General features: G+C 46.5%; 1 protein-coding gene across 2 annotated transcripts in view; it reads right to left on the reverse strand.

Annotated features, from left to right (window-relative positions):
* The window catches only part of PROX1 (prospero homeobox 1), a 50,049-nt gene extending 31,294 nt beyond the window's left edge, over positions 1–18,755 (reverse strand). The window contains exons 1-4 of one of the 2 annotated variants that reach the window (XM_074579454.1): positions 18,325–18,755; positions 17,940–18,009; positions 8,851–10,639; positions 2,204–2,311 (exon numbers count right to left, since the gene is read on the reverse strand). In XM_074579454.1, coding sequence (XP_074435555.1) covers positions 2,204–2,311; positions 8,851–10,572 — 1,830 coding nt within the window. In that variant the 5' untranslated portion in view covers positions 10,573–10,639; positions 17,940–18,009; positions 18,325–18,755. Of the gene's footprint in view, positions 1–2,203; positions 2,312–8,850; positions 10,640–17,793; positions 17,855–17,939; positions 18,010–18,324 lie in introns of those variants that run through there. The other variant, XM_074579455.1, reaches the window with a different exon arrangement.
* Between the last annotated feature and the right edge of the window lie 385 nt (positions 18,756–19,140).

The raw sequence follows: 19,140 nt of genomic DNA on the forward strand, positions 1-19,140 counted from the left end.
ACTTTCCCTGAGGGCCTGGCCCTGATATTCAAATTGTTCCCAAGCTTTATTTTCCTATTTAAATTTCTGAAATAAATCACCGTGTTAATACAGTTTCTTTTCATTTTTAAGGGCAGTTAGTAATGAAATTAAATACAATCGCTTCAAATATTACATGTTACGCACACATCTTTATTAATATCGCCACGATCTTCAGAGCCAAACATTTGGCCAGCGCAGCACATGGAAACGTCTCATTAGGGTACCTATTTACATATGTGTTTTCAGCTCATGGATGAGAGTGTTCCAGTGGCAAGCAGCAGTCCCCATCGGTACTGGTAGGGGACACCTGCTTAAACCACAAGGACATTCTGGCTCCATTTAAGCCAAATTATGTTCTTTTGCTTCCGTAAGTAGGAGTGGTGAAGCTAATGGGGCTGCACGTGGGCAAAAGGGGGAGCATCGTTTGGCCCGAGAAATTGCAAACACATGCAAAGCACTTCAAAGCATTTAGAGGTAAGGAAAAGCCCAAGAAAACACAAAATTATCTAGTATTTGCACCCCTGCTTCTGTGGTGCTGCTGACCCTGCGTGCCTGTCACGTGTCCCCAGGGCTTTTGGGCGAATGACCCCATCCCACACAGGTGGTTTGGGTTTCTCCTGGCGCTGTATAAATGTAGGGTGGCACAAAAGCAAATTTCTGCCTATTACACAACTTTGTCAGAAGACAAAAGTCAGTGTGTGCGTGCAAACACGCAAGGAAATATATTTTTGAAAAGAGGGAAAAAAAGCAGCAATGCCAGGGAGAAAAAACCCAGATACACCCCTGGGTGTACCTGGCCGTGCCAACACCTAGGGGCGACGGCGCGGGGTGGCAGCAGAGCAGGACCCTGCCGAGCGGCGCTGCCAGCCCTTACATCTGGCTGCGGCGGCTCATCGGAGTGGTATCGCCTGGAACGCTCCCTCCGATTCTCCCATTCCAGGTGGATCCACTCTGAGAGCAAACCCTCCACTTGGCCCGCTGCGCCATGCGTGGCTTTTTTTGTGTGTTTAATGATTCTTGACCGGCCATTTAGCCTAGGAAGTGCCTGTATTGCTTCCCCCCCCCGCCCCGCTTTTTATAAATGTTGTCACCATCCGCTCAGCACACGGCATTGAATAAGAGGAACCTCCAAGGGCACGGCTGCGAGGGGCAGAAGCGTACTGAGATGTGCGAGCGCATGCGATGTTAAATGAAAAAAATAAAGGGAAAAACTGCCAAGAAACTTGACCAGAAAACTGATCAGCAGAAACTGGGCCAAGTTCACAAACCTGTGGGATAATCTTCCGCTAAGACCGCAAAAACCCATAACCCAGAAGTGATTAAAAGAAGGATTTCTGTAATTTGTTCGGGAGGGGGGAATGTAACAAACTAATTTAAGCTAATGTAATGTTTATAAAGTTACTTAGATAATGACACCATGTATGCCATTATAATCATTAAAACCCAATCTATGTTTTTTAAAAAAAAAACTTAGATGATTAACACAAAATCAAGTTGATGTGAAGGAACAATTACTTTTAGAAAAAAAATCAGGAGGTCCTAATATTCTGTAGAATGAGGGAGGATGCAGCTGTATGTCGACAGCTTTCATATCCTCATTTGAATAATGTGGCCTGAATCTGTCACTTTATTCATCCTCCTTATGCTCAGTGTACTCTGCATCAACAACAAATTAAGTTGTAAATAAGAGACAATCATCACTTTTGTTTTTAAGCAGCTTCTGCATGGAGAATTTCAATGTACTGTTTCTTTTTGACAGAAAGAAAGGGATTCTACACTCTGCTTATGTAAGCACAAATATGAGGAAACCAACCGAAATGAAACAATAAGGGAGCACTTCAGAACTGCTCCAAAATGTTCTTGGAAGTACATTTCTACCACCACCAAAATCTCCTTTTTTAACAGGATATGTATAATGGAAACTGTTTCGTTTACGGCAATAATGATTCTTACTTTGCTCTAAAATTTCAGTGATTTTTTTATTTTAAATTTTAAAACATCCCCTGTCCCCATCTAGGCACGAGCAGGGTACACCTCAACAGGAAGAACAGGTGAATAATGTCAGCCGCAACCTTTGTGTACCCAGAAATATTATTAATCTCTAATATGATAACATGATACCATTTCATGAGCAAATATAGCATGCAGCAAGGAGAGGGGGAGGGGAAAGAGATTTTCTTACCTTTACGTCTGAGAAGTAGGTTTTCAGCATATTGGAACTTGGGTACCGGGTGTAAAAGAACATGAGCTTGGCCTTTTTCAAGTGATTTGGTGACAAGCCTTCCTGCATGTAGGATTGAATTAGTAAAGGAAAATGCTGTTCTTGAGAAAGCTGTTTCTGAAGGTACAGAGCTAGCAAAGTGCCCCCTTAAACTCTCTACAGTTCCCCAGACTACGGGAGAAAATATTAACATCTAAATTGCTGCGCTGTAGTTTTCTGTAAAACAGCTAAACGAGGGATGCGAGGCCGTGTAACTTAAACCCTGCCTTTCCTATCAGTTTTGGTGCTGGGTCTTGGGAATCTTGCAAGTTTACGGCTTGTGTACCATATGTATGTTCACTTGTTGCTAAGGAAACAAATGCACGAAGCATGTGCCGCGGAAAACTTATCGGAAGCTTTTTCTCCCTCTCCTTTGCAATTCCAGCTAAAGTTTCTGCTTCTCTCAGGCTCGTGCCACTTGCACAAAAGAAAGCTACGGCACATTGAGACAATCGGAGGCGCTTTATCATTTTGAGCAATGTTTTCTACAGGCGGTACGTTTCCCCTGTTTCACTCGTGTCGATAAATTTTAACATCTTGAGTAACTCTCTCTAATCCTGCTGGTGCTTTGCTCCAGTGGCTGCCTTGCAAATCAAAGCGAAATTTGTAGCAGGCAGAGCCCCTCTGCCGCTCAATACCCACCCCCCCCCCCAAACTTGTCGCCTCCTGATTTACACAGTTAACTCCTCAGAGAACAGAGCTGTATTTGGGGCTAACCAATCAATAAATGTGGGCTAGCAGATCAATAAATGGCCACTTACCCTATAAGGCAGCCTATTTATCCTGGAAACATCATTACCTTTTAGATCTGTAAACAGAAGCAACTAAAAGAGTTCCCAAGGGAATGTGAAGCTAACCATAACAATCTCGGCTTGCTGATTTTTCTCCCAGCTTCTTGGCTCTCTTTTGTGTACTGCGTGCTAGGACGGCTCTGGTCACATCTGTGCCGCAGGCTGGCCCTGCCATTTCCTCAGCAAATTAATGGCTTTATAATTTATCAGAAATGAAGATGCACGTGGAGAAAATCAATGTGGCCCCCACAAGGTCAATTAAGGGTTCTTCCCAGAAGCTTCTCTAAGGACTGTTTCTCCTGAACACAATTGTTGAAAATTTCACTCGGTTCATACCTTACGGTGGGGGGGAGGTCAACCAAGTTGACAGATGCGCTGCTGCCAAGGTGCCTCTTCCACCTTACGGCCGGGCACGCGTCAGCACGGAACATCTCATTCCAGGCCTTGAGACGGGAAACCCAGACTAATTTTTATCAGCAGGCTACTGTTGATTAGCTAGGCTTTTTTCAGCAGAATTCCTTTTTCTTTAATTTAGGAAATCTGCTGAAACCCTCTCCCTTTATTTCAGTCATAAGGTTCATTTTTAGTTTGGAAAAAATGCACCATTAAAAAAAAAAAAAGTCATTGACAATATTAGTTTAAAAACCTCTTATTATCTGGAAGTACATGGAAAACGGCTCAGCTGAACTTGCATTTTGTTTTAGATGCTTAATGATTACAAAGAAGATAATTTATGACTGACATACTTCTTGTGCCAAGAGAAGAGTTGAAAGAACCTCCAGTTACCTCCATTAGAGTGATAGAGAAGTCTAAAAGAGCATTACACTCTGCAGTGCCATCTGTCAAAATACGTAAGTGAAATAATAGTAGCAAGCTGTCACCTATTGCTTAGTGATAAGAGTTTTAGACAAATCAAAACTTCTACGCCAGAAATCCATTTTGTTATGTGATCCTTTCGGGAGAGTGGGGGTCCAAAGGGGTGCTCCAATAAGTAAAAGGAAAAAAATAATCCTAAATCTCCTTAATTTGCAATTTCTCTGATGCCGACAACGTGTTAATATCAGGTTTGGCGTACATTCTCTTTCAGTGCCAGCTCAAAGACGGACTTAAACTTTCAAAAAAAGCTCTCATATTTGCCGGATTTAAGCATATTAGACAGTTGTCTAAGCATTTGGATTCCTTCTGCATTTAGGATTTTTAAATATTTTGTGCTCTAATGCCAGAGGATATTGATATTGAATGAAACATGTATTAAAAGATGTTCTGAGACTCAAATTCCCAGAAATCCATTTTTTATTAAAATTATACTTGTTCTTAAGCACTTGGCAGCCTTAAAGCGATATCAAATATGCAACGAATCTGTATATCTTGATCCTGAGGTTAACGCTTTACTGTGATAAAAGATATGATCTGTAATAATCTAGCAAAAAATAGTTACTGACAGACTTAAGAGCTAAGAATTAGATAACCCATTGCTATTTCAGAAAAAAAAACCCTGAACTGACCAATTGCTTAATTTCCTTTTTAAGTGCTTGGGCTGAAAAGCAACTGTTCTTCCAAGAAAGCACTAGCTGTTTCCAGGATACTTACACACGCACAATGACTCATGATGAAATAGATTCAGTAAACATACAGCTGTACCGAACACGAGCTAAGCCCCATTCAAGGCCAGGAAAGAAAACGAGCACAAATAAATATTAAGGAGGTAAAGGGAGGAGGGGTGCCGAATGGAACGCAAACAAGCTCTGTCCCAGCAGCTCGTGTGGCTTGCCTCAATTCTCTTAGCTATAGCTTTGTGAAGACAGATGACATTCAATTCTATGGGTAATGCAAAATAGACAATAACTGCTGAAACTTGAGCCAGCTGCCAGGTGTAAAAAAAAAAAAAAAAAAAAAAAGAAGAAGGAAAAAAAAAGGAGCGAAAGAAAAGATGATAAATCCATAAATTAATGAAAGACATCTGCTCAGGAACATAAAAGATCAGAGGAACAGTGTACTGCAGCTGAACCTAAAGCGGTGTTCAAACAACCTGAGAGTCTCGGCGTCGTGCGTTTACACAGTACAGCGCAGCCTCACCTCACGCAGCAGCAAAAAGGCAAGACGCTGAGAAATAGGGAGGGAAAGACTGGGCATGAAACGCATTCACACTCCCGTGTGTTTTAACCAGAGAGGCACAGGGGTGGCATTGCACAGCATTTGACTCATTTGCACTTCAATCCTCCCAGGTAACGCTCTCCTTTTGCAAAAACATTTTTCGGCAGAGATGATCTTTCACTCCTGTTACTCTCAGCCTGAGCTCACACAAATGCTCTAACAGGCTTTTCTAGCCCACACAGGTATTGAGCTGAAGGAAAAGAGGTAAGAATAGGCTGTATCAGGTAAAAAATCTACACTAGCAAAGCCAAGCTGCTCCTTAAGTTACACCTCTGGTGCTTTTAATCAGCAAAGCTCCAAAGAGCTGTATCTCAGAGCATCTTCAAGACCCTCCAAAGATCGGGCTGGCTGGAAAGTATTTGTTCATCGCCCAGGTTTTATCAACAGCACGGAGTTATCCAGTTTGCTGTACAATCGCTCATTTTTTTAAAAAGTTTAATTAGTTTAATTCTAGTCAGATGTAATAACTCCTCATTTCAAAATGTCGTAATTCACTAATTATAGCTTTCACATATTGGGACTGTGAAACTCATTCCAGTTGGATTGGAATTCTGTTTAAAAATAAATAAAATTGTAGAAAGTTTCACTAATGTTTTAAAGCCCTTCTGCCAGGGAGAGCATGCTAAACTTCTTCACCTTTACAGATGTCTTAACAGCACACAAACTACTGTTGTGCTTCAATTTTGGTCTATGCAAATGCTTTGGGACTGAACAAGGCTATTTTTCTTGAGATGCAAAGAGGATGCATGACAAAGGAAGACCATGCAGAAAAACAATTCGCTGTCTGTTTCTTTTGGAATTTGAATAAAACTTAATATTTGATTAAACAGATTAGCTTGCAAAGATACAGGCTGCATTCATGACCAAGATGGGAATTCATGCTGCAGGTGCATCTTATCTTGTTTAGCGACATACGCAAACATTAACCATTTCCTTCTGCAATTCAGCAAAGAACGGTCAGATACATTTTACAGGCGTTGGTTAAAAAAGAACGAACAAAACCCAAAAAAACCAAAAACCAGGCTAGTTCAGTGTTTTAGCTTACTACTAAAACCTGAACTTGGCTGTATCTGCTAGTCTTATGTTCTCATCCTGGCTGCATTGTCCAGGAAAACAGATGTTGCTTTCTGCAGGGAAGAAAGATCTGCTTCTCTCAAGAAATATATTCCCTATATGTGCACATTCAACCATGTAAAATAAAAGCGCCGCAACAGAATCGACCACAAACAAACCAAGATCCTTACTGCGCCTTGCCCTGGAAACTGTAAGCTACCTGGACAAAATGAGCCGCTGCTAGAAAAAACATACATCCCCACAGCTGAGCCACATACCAGGGTACACATTCGGTAGAAGCGCTGTTTAATAAATCCCTTTTTTGCCAACAGGTCTGTATCTAAGCCCAGATCAAACTCCGGCCTGCAAAAGCATCTAGGTGGGAAAGTCAGAGTGCTTCCGGGGGGCAAGGGAGGAGGAAGGGAATCACTCTAGCACCCGGCGTTTCCCCCGGCTAAGCCTCGCAGTGGCAGGGGACTCTCACACCCTGTTTTGGCAGAAGCAACAAGCTCCATTAGTGACCGAGAAGGAGCAGGAGAAAGGGGGAGAAACGGCAGGGGTGAGGGAGAGATGCTCCACGGCTGAAGAGGATCACGTGCAGCCCTAGAACTACTCCTAGTTCACACACTTCGCATTTTTCATCTCTGATCGCTCCTCTCCCAGGATAGAACTACTTTTATACAAAAACAATTAGTATGCCGCTGTACTGTTTGGTAAAAATTACTTAATTGGTCTGGCCTGAGTCTTGCCCTCGGCTGCCACTCCTGTTGACCTCAGGACTGCTTTCCGAGCATCGCAGCTTGCATTTCAATATGCAAGAAAGATTTTCATTTTAGATCTCCAAAAGTAACTGGCAGTTACTGCGAGTGATGCTGGCGTTAGACCAACTCCTCCGTTTTGCCATACAACTTACATGACAAGCTAAAGATTTCCCTGCTACCGATGCAGCAGAGAGATCCTCTTTCGGCACAGAGGTCCCTCAGAGGTCATGTCTGCTACCAGTTGGCTCTTTCAAACACCAACAGCTACGGAAGGTGCTTTCAAACTGGGAACCCTTCCCCCTGTAGAACTGGGACTATTCATACAGGTCAGACAGCAGCAATTCTTGACTCAGACTTGACCTAAGTTAGACCAAAGCCTGGTGGTGATGGGCTCTGGATCTGCAGCTCCTGCCTTCATCCCAGTGGTGCCCACTGCCATGGGAGGGATGGGAAGTCCAGGTAACCAGCAGGTCTTGAGCCCTGCCAGCACCCTCCTGAGGATTTAACACGTCTACATGAAATGTGATTAAATTTATCTGAAACCACCACCAGAGTTATTAATCGCCTAGAAGATACCCAGTGATGGGGCGCAGCCTCGTGCATCTGCCTTCACCCTGGAAAGGGGACAAGTTCCTCAGCAGAGGGACAGAGTTATTCAGTCGCTATTACTTTCATCAGCTGAGGAACGAAATTAGCTGCATCTAAGGCTCTGTACTTGTGCTGTTGCCTGCTGCTGGGCTCTTGGAGCTGGGATAAAATGTCGATCTACCCTTCATTCAAAATCCTCAATTTTAGCATCGGGCAAACATGGTATTTTATTCACTTTTAATACGACTGTACTTGGAAGGAAAATCTTTTGACCAAAAAGCACATTAGGGGAAAAGATGCAAGGAGTGGGAGGTGTTATTGCTAAAAAAGAAAAAATAATAAATCTAGTACTAGTTTCCAGGAAAAAAGAAAGATCATTACTATGTCTGGATATGCCTAAATAAAGGCAGAGATGTATTTTTTTCCCCTAACTAAAGCCTGCTATTGAGCTAAAAAGAGAGATTTTATTATTATCTTTTTTTTTTTTTTTTAAGCAGGGGAAGTGTCCTGTAAATTTAATACAGCTGAAGTTTTATATTTAATTGTTCTCTCTAGCTTTCCAAAATAATTTGCTTTGTGTATGTTAGGACAAAAGATTTCTGTGTATGGCTGAACAGAGGTTAATCATGCATAGCAGGCAGCTGCACAAGGGCTGAGGAACAGACCTCTGGGTGGGGGAAAGAACTTGATGCAGCCTGAATATATCAGTACCTGTGTCTTTTGTGCTTCGTTTCCCTTACGGGCTTGAGAGCTGAAGGCTCACGATGACCGCACCGTGGCTCCCTGCGAGCCCCAGCCATGACACCATTAACGCAGGTCGCGTGTTGGCCTGGCAGGGGAGGGAAAGGAGGCAGCCGCGGCTTGAAAGGTTTTTGGCCGAGGGCGATGCCCCCTCCATCACCTCCCTGCCTGCGGAAGGAGCCACCGGCCCCCGGGAAACCCACCAGCACCTGGGCTGTGGGCTTGGCTCAGTTTCTGACCCCACGGGATGGTCTAAAAGGCTTGGGGAGGGCGGGTGGCTCTTTTACGTGAACGCTGTTGCTGAAGGAGTGCCACCAGCCAACACCCGGTGTTTTATTTGGCCTCTCCAAGCCCCCCACCCGCTCCCCCATGACTGCCCCGCTCCTGCAGCCCCTGGGGGAAGCCCCGGGGTGTGGGCACGGCCTCTCGTCCTCTCCCGCTGGCCACCACCGAGTTATTGCTCATGTTTCAAAAAGGATATTGCACTTCCCGAGTAGGGCGAGATTTCGGACATGTCTTGCAGGTCGCCACACTCGGATTTTATGAGGGACAAGGAGAGGCCCTCGGCAGCGCTGGGGGGGTGGGCCGGCGAGCAGGGGTGGTGGTTCATGTGGTGCGACGACATCTTGGTCCTCAGGCTGGTGGTCTCCCGGGTCAGGTCGAGGGATTCGGGGGAGGCGCGATCTTTCCCTGGGAAGGAGGCCGACGGGGCGCCCAGGGGGCTCTGGAAGGGGTAGGCCATGAGGGGCAGAGGGAAGGGGTGGCGGAAAGAGGAGGTGGAGAAGCCGGCAGTGGCCGAGAGCGGGGACTGGTGCAGGGAGGCGTGATGGCCGCCGGCCGGCGGGGCCGAGGCGGATTGGTCGGAGGAGTTTTTGCGGACGACAAGGGGCAGCGCCTCGGTTTGGTCGGTGGCGCCGGGCATGGGGACGCTGCCGAAGGTGTCGAGGGGGTTGGGAATGATGACGTCCCCGAAGCACTGGAGGCGCTGGTTGGCCGTGTGGAAGTTGTGGTTCTCCCCATTGACGGCGAACCTCGCCTGCGGGATCTGGAGAGGCGGGAAGACCTGAGGAAGCTGGCGGGAGGGCTTGGACGAGAAAACCTTGACCACCGTGTCCACAACTTGCGACATGGCGGTGTTGAGCTCCTGCTTCAGCGTCTCAGCCAAATGTTTGCCTTCAGGGTGGAAGGCGTTTGGCCCTTGCTCCTTCTCCTTGGGACCTTCTCTTTTCGGCTTGTTCTCCACGATCTCCTGCTCCCGGATGAGGGCTCGCGCCCGGTCGATGAACTGCCCCGGGTCCAGCTCACACATCTCGTTGTCCGACCTGCCGACGGAGTCGCCGCCCCTCGCATCCATGGTTTCGGAGCGCATGCTGTCTTCAGACAGGTTGCCATCTTCATCATTTTCGGAGTCGGTGCTGTCATAGATCTGGTAGAACTTCTCCTGCAGCTGGCGCAGCTGCTTCTGCATGTCCTCCAGCTGCTGCTTCAGCTGTCTGCGCTCCTCTCGCTTCTGCTCTTTCCTCGCCGAAACCAGCTGCTGGAAACTCTGCTGCTGCTGTTGCGGCAGCTTTTGCTTGCGTTTGTTTTCTCTGTAACTTTCTCGGGGACTCACAGACTGCGGAGCTATTTCTCTTTCGTTTTCATTGCCCCTTAATGCCACGCTAGGGGAATGGCTCATACCCCGAATTATATTCTCAACCCGGGCGCGTTTAGCTCTCAGGTGCTCGTCGCATAACCGATCCACATCAAACTGGCTCATAGTCGGCCTGCCAAAAGGGGAAAGACACTCTTGGGGGCTGTCTCTTGAAGAGTTGCTGCATACATCCTCCTGATGTACTTCTGAGCCTGTACTAGAGAGACCGCTGGCTTGGAAACTGGGCTCCGTGCCACCATTTTTGTTCATGTTATTTTTCAACAGCTGGGAAATTATGGTTGCTCCTGGAAAAGGCATCATGGCATCTTCATATGAGTTCGCCCTCTTCAGCAGCTTGCGGAGTACATTTGACTTTTCCCCATCTGCATGCTGCACCACTGAATACTCGACATCCTGCTCTGAACCTTGGGGATTCATGGCACTAAAAAACGTTGCTCTTGCCTTTGCAAAAAATGCAGATGCTGTCCCTACCGTCCTTTTCACTCCAATGTCAACTCTTCTTCTCTTGGTTTGCCTGCTTAAGAGGGCTGTGCTGTCATGGTCAGGCATCACTGGACTGTTATTGTGCCATCTTCAAAAGCTTGTCAGCTGGGCTCAGCTCAAGAATCCTGGGACCCTGGCCAACAGAACAAAAGGACTGATGAATCATTTTCTTTAAATTTCTCCAAATTTCCTGACCTCAATCCTGAATAAAATGCAAAATGCATAGGCTCTGGGATTTATGGCACATTACAATTATTGCAATTTATTATGCACTCTGCTTGAAATGAAACATTTTTAAATATTTCTGCTCCACTGGTTTAAGATGGATTAAGATTTAAAAAAGCAAAAACTGCTTAAGCACCAGTAATATGATTCTCTTGCACAAATGCCTAAAATGATACTGTTTATCTTCAGAAGAAAGAGTAGATTAGAAGAACACAGCCTCTGACAACCAATTGATTAAATTTAGGGCATTGAGATACATGTTACAAAAGAAGATGAAAGTACTCCTTATTTAAGATTTATTGTTAAAACAAGAAATTGTATAAAATTTGGATTAAAAAAATTCAATTGCGATGTAAAAACCGTAACTGTAGTTTTGCTTTTTAAAGAGAGATAAAACTGGTAAATAAACATTCAAAGGTCAAAACAACAACTTTCGCTTAATTGTAGGTAGGATAGTATATGTGTATGTGAAAGGCAAAGAAATCATAGACGCATTTGGGGAAAAAAAATCAACTCTCTCTTAAATCATTAGGGAAACATTTATTCAGCAAAGCAAAAATGCATTAAAATATTTTATGGTCGGGATTATAATATTTACAGAGATGTGATCAAATAAAGGCCAAAATGTACTTCGTTAACACAGCCTCCTATGTACCAGTGACTAGCCACGACGGTGTTTTGAATTCCCCATACATTCCCTGCCTTTTCTTAACTTATATTCGCCAAGCAAGCCCCACTACCAAAAGCTGAAGATTGTGCATTTCCTACACTAAAATACACGACGTTAAATTTTTTGCATAGCAGAAACGAGGCATGTTCAGTGTCACATCTCTCTGCTTTAGAAAAATCTCCAAGAACAATATCTCGAATGCCCAGCAAAGCCCTTCTTACATGTAATATTTTGAATACACAGAATCTTATTTCCTGTGACATGCAGAAAAGATGAGAAAAAATATGGAAAGATGAAAGAAATAACACCAATCAGCTGCGTGAGAAAGGAAGATACCTTCTCTTTATATGAACTCTCATTGTTTCCCAGGAACACAGCATAAAAAGATAACACACTTCCTTGCATTTTGTAAAAGGCTCTTGACATAATTTGTGACTTATTAACTAGTGATGCTAAACTCACATTGCACATAAAGCACTAGTCGCTCTTTCCTGTTTCTTAAAATTTAACACTGAGGAAAATTAAAATATTTTTCATGCGAGGCTTATCTAATATTAAACTTTACATTTGCTTAACAGAGCACAATCTTCACAATAACAGGGTATATTGCCAAAGGCAGCACGCAGACTTTTTGGAATTGCTCCCATCTCTTTCGGTTCACCTGTAAAAACATCTACGTGCTCCCTAGGACTGCATCTGTGGCTAGTTTTAAAGAATGACTATCCATGCAAATAGGCATAATTTCAGCATGAAATAATCTGTAAAATCAAGACAGTAGTCAATGCTTAGTTTGCAACCAGGATGGAAAAAAAAAAAGGCTTTTAATACTTAGAAACATTATGTTTATTCTGCAGCCTTTGCCCACATATTCTGGATGTACTAAAAGGATTTTCAGAGGTTCGGTGTCAGAGACAGTTATGCAAGGGACGTGATATTTGTTTACATTACTGGCTCCTTGCATACAGGAAAGCGAAGAATGATAAAAATAAAAAAAAAAAAGTCATGAATTCAGATGGGAAATCCAGAGCCTTACACTGTTATCAGGACACTGCCTTCAGAGATCATTCCTTATCAAGAAGCACATTAAGCAAGTGAAGTTTGGATACCTCACGATAATAATAAAATAACAAGGAATTCTGTTGCAGGGGCCCAATTCTACCACCTGCGCACTGGGTAGCATCCCACCCTGCACGCAACTCCCCCAGCGTCCAGGGATACCAAAATCCTGTTACGTGCCAGTGGTCGGATCAGGCCCTGCTAGGCAGAACGTGTTGTAAAAGACTGTCTCCTGCTTTCTCTCCATTAACGCAAAAGGAGTTTTTCAGGTGGCAGAATCAGGCTCAAACAACTAGGTCTTCCCTAAAATAATTGGAGGAGTTGGGATTTCAGAAGGGTTGTTTTTGTAAATCAACGGCAAAGTTCTCAGGGGGTGGAAAGGGGTGACCTCCACCGGAGATTTTAAGCAGCAAAACTGGCACAGAATAAACCAGGGTCAAGGTTGACCTTTCAATCTGGTGGTGTTCATTTGAAAGCGATATAAACTAATTGCAAGATAGCTGAAAAAGCTCTTGCTTACCGCACATAGGATATTCTAAAGGCATTCTGTGTAAAGATAATACTTGCCAATAGGAAAAAAACAAAAAACCAAACCCCCAACACTGAAAACCTTCACGCTTTTCCTTCCTTTTCTGTAGTCAAGCTATGCTTGATTGAGATCCAGCAATAAGTTCCCAGACTCACGTCAAAAAACTCACGTCAGGTTTCAAGTTTTGCACATTTCCCAGCAAATTTGAGGTGCCTGACCACTGCTTCCCTCTCTCTTGCCCAATCCCAACCAAGGACACGCATGGGGAGGGCTCGCTGTACCCTTGAGTCAGCAGCTCAGGAAATAGGCTGTCCTGCGCCAGGTTGGAAGGTCATTGCCACGCATCCTTCCTCCCGTGTCCATTTTCCTCTCCCCGAGCCCCCGTACCAGTAGGTGCTCGCCTGCCCATTCCTGCCACCATAAATGTGCGGCAGGAGGTGCTCCGGAGCGATGCCCCCTCCTTCCCTCGCTGGAAGCTGAGAGCATCGGAGTTATCATACACTTAACCTGGGTATTAAGCAACGTCTCCCATTTGCCCTGGTGTTATCCCGAGCCTACAGACTGCCAGCTTTACGGCTTACGTGCCTTTCGGCTTAAATATGAGAAATGGTTCCACTTTAGCCTGACAAAACAGAGCAGGGATTGAATGGCCAGTTAATATTTCGGTCTCAGAGGACCAAAACCAATTCACACCTCAAGGGAAGTGGAATGGCACGTACAGCGGGATGCAAAATCCCAGCCACGACAGGCAGACTTCGAGGCTGATTAGATTAGAACTGGACAAATAAGGAACCCTTGCAAGGGAAAAAAAAATAATTAGGAAGTTTGTATCCTTTAAGTAGTACCAGTACTTTGGGTGCACATTGTCTCAAAACTCTGTTTCATACATCTAATGTCTCTGTACAGCTATCCAGAAATATATAGTTAGAAAGATAGCTTAGGTTGTCAAGATCTGTGTAGAAATCTTCAGAAGCATCATTTCTTTCCGAGTTACAGAGTTTTAAATTTGTGGAGGTTAAATTTGCTTTACATGTCACTTTCGATAGTCCTTGCATGCCAAGTGTAGTTTATGTTAAATTTACCCTCCGCATCTCGAGCCTCAACTCACAGGACGCGGCTTTCTCAGAAACCGAACATTTTCCATGCCCATGTAATTAAAAATCATATCAAGGGCCTCAGCACTTTCTAAGTCCACGCATAAACGTAGCTAGCAGTATTTTATTTACAAATTTACTTTCAAAACTTTTGTTTAAGGAGATAGGATTAAAATGTAGCTATGAATAACCTCTAAACAGCACAGCAGCTACAGGCTTGGGTTTATTTCATAACCATTTGATATGCATTGACATTTCAACTGGAAACAGATTAATTTCTAGGTATCCAAGAGTTACTGTTACCAAACCTTTGGGCAGCGCGGTCTTTAGAAAGGAATATAATGTCAGGTATTTAACCGCACTCATTACAAATAAATCAATTTCTGTAATCAATTTTGTTAACTCATCTTGATCTACAAAGATGCGGATCATTTTCTCCCAGATTAATTCATACACCTAAAAGATGCAAAAGAGATGTAAATTCAAACTCACCCTCCTCAGCCAGTCTGAAGGACCCCAGCCTAAACTAAACAGCCATTAAATACACAGTAGCAAAGTGCTAAACTTGACAAATATTCATGGATCAATTCAAGGAGATACCAGTTTAGAGAGCTGAAATTGTTCCTATCTTTTCACAAGCCGTCTACTTCCTTTGGTCCAGCGTCTGCCTGCTTCACGTCAGCCCATTATGCCAATACCACACAAGAAATTTAACACGCTTCTGCTAATAGAAATATTTAGATCTTTCACTCTAAAGCGCTACACGGGGTACGGCTTTGCCAGAATCAGCCAGGAAGCGCAGGATGAAAATTATTCCAGTCAACAGCATTTCACGCACAAAACCGCAGCTAAAATCTGAAGAACAGATGACATCTATTCACCACAGATCTGTTCAGCGCTAAAATCACGACGGCCACTAATGAGAAAGTACTACCTCTTCATACAGCCCTGACACAAGTTTTCTTGGGGGAAGGGGTTATCCAGCTCCCTTAGCTGTGACATGTAATCACAGAATTTGAAACAAGGCAGAAATGATGAGCAACTAATTATGCAGCAGCAACTACTTTATTAGGATTTCTCCACAAGAAGTAAAAATTAGAGCCTGACTTACTTCAAAATTACCCTACCTGCTCTTCAGCCTTAAAGGAAAAAGCCACCCTCGTTTTAAGAACCCAGTGACAGCCAGGGCCCAATCCAGCACGGTACTCAGCAATTCCTGCGAATGCCAAACATCCTCAATGCCCATCGACTACAGGGGGAATTGCCAGAGCTCGCTAACAGGAGGGATTCGGGATCTCATTAGTTCAGGCCTTTATTTTAGGGAGATGCAGGGCCCTCCATCACGTATCTGTGCCTCGCACTGCTTGAGGAAACTGATTCTTTGAACGGGAAAAGGAAATCAATCTGCTCAAGGTATAAAATTGAAAACATTTTCCTCCTCTCAGGCCAGTTTGGTCCTTGTTATTTCACTGATCGTGAAGAAAAATAACTCACATGGTCTCTGTGCAGAGACAATACCGAAACATTCACAAGATTCCTACTACGAACTCAGCCCAAGTTTTCCAAGATATTTTTTTTCCATGCTACACGGTGTCATTAAATCACAATTCTTGAATTAGTTAATCTAGCAGTTAGGCTGCACTTTGAAACAGAATAAATCATGATTTAGTGACTACAAATTGCAGTATTTACAATTCTGCCCTGAATCAAATCAAACTTCAATTTCAAAATGTGTCCATTCTTACGACTATCTTAATTTATCGACCGATCATAAAAAAGACAAGTCATATAAACTGAGAGGCCTCGGAGTTCAACTGGCAGGAAAGTTAACTGTATATACCGACAGTGCCATTCAGCGAATGCACGATACTTTACAGAATAATTTAATAGGGAGCTGTTAGCGAAAAGTATATACATTGTACTTTTTATCGCAGTTCAACTCATGAAATGTTGATACTCTGTCTACCCCTGAGTATTAATAAACATTTCACAGTACGCGATATTGCTGTTAAAGGTAAGCTCTGGACAAAAAGCAGATAAAATAAATGCAAAACGAGCTGCAGTGGTCGTAAACTTTATGTGATTGATGGCAACTCGCAGAAAAACTGCGAGAAGACGACATAAAGGGTATGTGCCACATGCAAATCTACGGGTAAGGAAACTGCCTCCGTATAATTCATCCTTCGTGCTGCCAAACCTCTACAGATGATGGAAGTGACAAATAATCTGAGCTTTTACACCTCGTAGTGACACAGACGCATTTCTGTACCCTGCATTAGACAACACCGGACCTTTCCGCCACCGACCAACAGCCATGGATGTGCGGATGCGCTTCCACGTGCCCCCAACCTGTCCCCAGACCCAGATGAGGGTTTTGGGGTGACACTCGCCACGCAGCCAGAAACGCCACGGCGTTCACCGCCAGCACTCGGGACCAGTGGGAAACCAATGGGATTCCAAATCCTCGCCCTGGCAACTTTTGCCCGACATTCAAGGGCACCTCTAGTCTGCAGCCGCTTCCCCCGCCAGCCGTGACTGACATCTCCGACTTTGTCAGAGATAAGAAGTTAACATCCCCCGTATCCGTTCTTTCCGCAGACGGGGCACACGTAAGTGACACCGACCCCCCCGACGGCTCCATCCCACCTCGGTCGAGCCTTTCGGGCGCACCGACACCCCCCCCCCCCCCCCGCAGACATACCGTTACCGATTTGCTTTCCGAGGCTGACCCCGCCACCCGGCCCGGCCGCACCGGGCCCACGCCCGCGCCCCGCTCCGCAGCCGCCCGCCCATGCGCGCACCTGTCCGCACCCCGCGCACCTGCCCGCGCCCCCGGCGGCCCTGCCCCTCCAGCCACCGCCCCGCCGCACAGCGACCGCGGGGGATACGCGCAAGTTTCTTTCTTCTCCCCCCCCGCCTCCGCCTCCGCAAAGAACCGCGGACCCCGGGGCGGCCCCGCTCCGCCCCCGCGGAGCTGTGCCCCGGGCTGCCCGACGGGCCGCCCGCTCCTGTCGGGCCCCGCATTTTCGGCGCCCCCCCCTCCCCCCCCATCCCGGGCCGCTCACCCCAAACACAGCTTTGCGCGCCCCCTCCGCGCAGCCCCCACGCCCCCCCCGGCACCGTTCCCTCCTGCGCTTTAACTCCGCTTAAACACATGGCAAAGTGCTCTGGGTCACTCAGCCGATAAAGAGAAAATGAAAAAAGCCAAGAAAGAGCTCCATCAAAGGCTAAGAAAAAAAATTAAGTCCCCCCCCCCAAGAAAAAACAAACAACAACCAAACAAACAGAAAGTACCAATAATCCTAATCTTTTCCCAGATCAAGGCTCTTATCCCGCGACTTGCATTTGATCTCTTCTCATGTGCTCGCTACCTACCACTCAAATCCCATTTTCTATACATTTCCACAATTCGCAGCTCGTCCCACCCTTGGAAATTAAAAAAAAAAATAATAAAGTAATCGCAAGGATAAGAAGAATAAGAATAAAAAGTCCCTGCCCTTCCCGGTTTGGGTTAAAAAGGAGAACTAGCGACATGCAAATGACAAGCAAATTGGAAGAGACAAAAAGAAAGGCAGCTATAATAAACAAGACAAAGAGGAGGCTCAGAGGACCGGAGCAGGAGTTTAAAGCAGGGGATGGGGAACTTCGGCGGGGACGCGGGGGGGGGAGGAGGAGGAAGCTGGGAACAACAAAAAAAGAAGCGAAATACTGACCGCGTTTTCCGTCCCCGCAAAAACTGCCCTCCAACCCACGGAATAAAATAAAGACCGGTCCACAAAAGGTGGCAGCGAGAGAGCCAAGGGGAAGCGGAGGGGCGGGGGGGGGGGGAGGATCACCTAACAACGAGCAGGTCACTTACTCTCCAGCCCTGGGCAGGCTACGGTGAGCGCTCCATCGGGCGCGGCGCGCACAAATCCTGACCGCGTTATCTACCGGGGAATTAAAACTACTCAGCTAATAAAGTCAGTGCAATTTTGCCCCCTTTCCCACCGCCCACCCCCAGCCCCCCCCCCCCCAACTCCCCTGGAAAAAAAAAAAAAAGCGGCACAGGTTCGATAACGGTGAACAGCATTTTGCCGGGGGTTTCATTTTCCCCGCCCCAGACCATTTAAAGCAGCCCGAGCAAGTGCGAATTTAAAAAAATAAATAAATAAATTTAAAAAAAAAATTAGTAAAATAAAGAAAAGACCCGAAAAGGCCAAAAAAGCGGGGAGGGACGGCGGGGGCGCGGAGCGGGTACTTACTCCGTGCAAAAGGCGACGAAACGGAGCCTCTGGGCGAGGTGTTTGGTGGCTTTTTTTTTTTTTTTTTTTTGCCGGCGGAGAGCGAGGACACGCACACGCGCCGCGCACCCACCGCACGCGCCCCGCACACCCACCCGCGCGCACACGGGCACCACGCGCGGGCAGCACGCGCGCCGCCGGCAGAGCCCCCGCCGCTGATGAATATGATAATCGGGCGAGGGCGGGCGAGCGGGCGAGCGGCGCGGGCGGGCGGGCGAGTGGCGGGCGGGCGAGCGACGGCGGCGGCGGGGCCGCGGGGGCGGAGAGGAGCGGAGCGGGGCGCGGAGCGGAGCGCGGAGCGGGGCAGGGCTGGGGCTGGGGCTGGGGCTGGGGCTGGGTCCGGCCGAGCCGAGCGATGGCTCCAGCACCGCCACAAGATTTACTTTAAGACACAGCTGAAGGAAACAGGAAGGCTAGACGTCACGCTCCGGAGTGACGTGAGCCCGGCCCGGCGCCCAATCGGGAGGCTCCTTGGGACGGACGGGGGGGAACGGGGAGAACTTGGCAGGAGCGGGGAGAGGGGAGAGGGGAGAGCGGGGGGGGGGAGGGACTGCCCCGCCCCCGCGGGAAGGTGGTGGCGGCCGCGCACCTGCGTGGGGGACGGACGGACGGACGGACGGACGGACGGCCACGGGGCGGGAGCGCCGACGGGACGGACGGGGGGACGGGACGAGGCGGGGGGGGGGGGGCACAAAAGCCGCCCCGCGTGTGTGTGTGTGTGTGTGTGTGTGTGTGTGTGCGCGCCTGTGAAGATAAACTTTAGGAAAGTCATCCCCG

The sequence above is a fragment of the Larus michahellis genome, chromosome 3, assembly GCF_964199755.1.
Source record: "Larus michahellis chromosome 3, bLarMic1.1, whole genome shotgun sequence".
NCBI classification, from domain to species: domain Eukaryota; kingdom Metazoa; phylum Chordata; class Aves; order Charadriiformes; family Laridae; genus Larus; species Larus michahellis.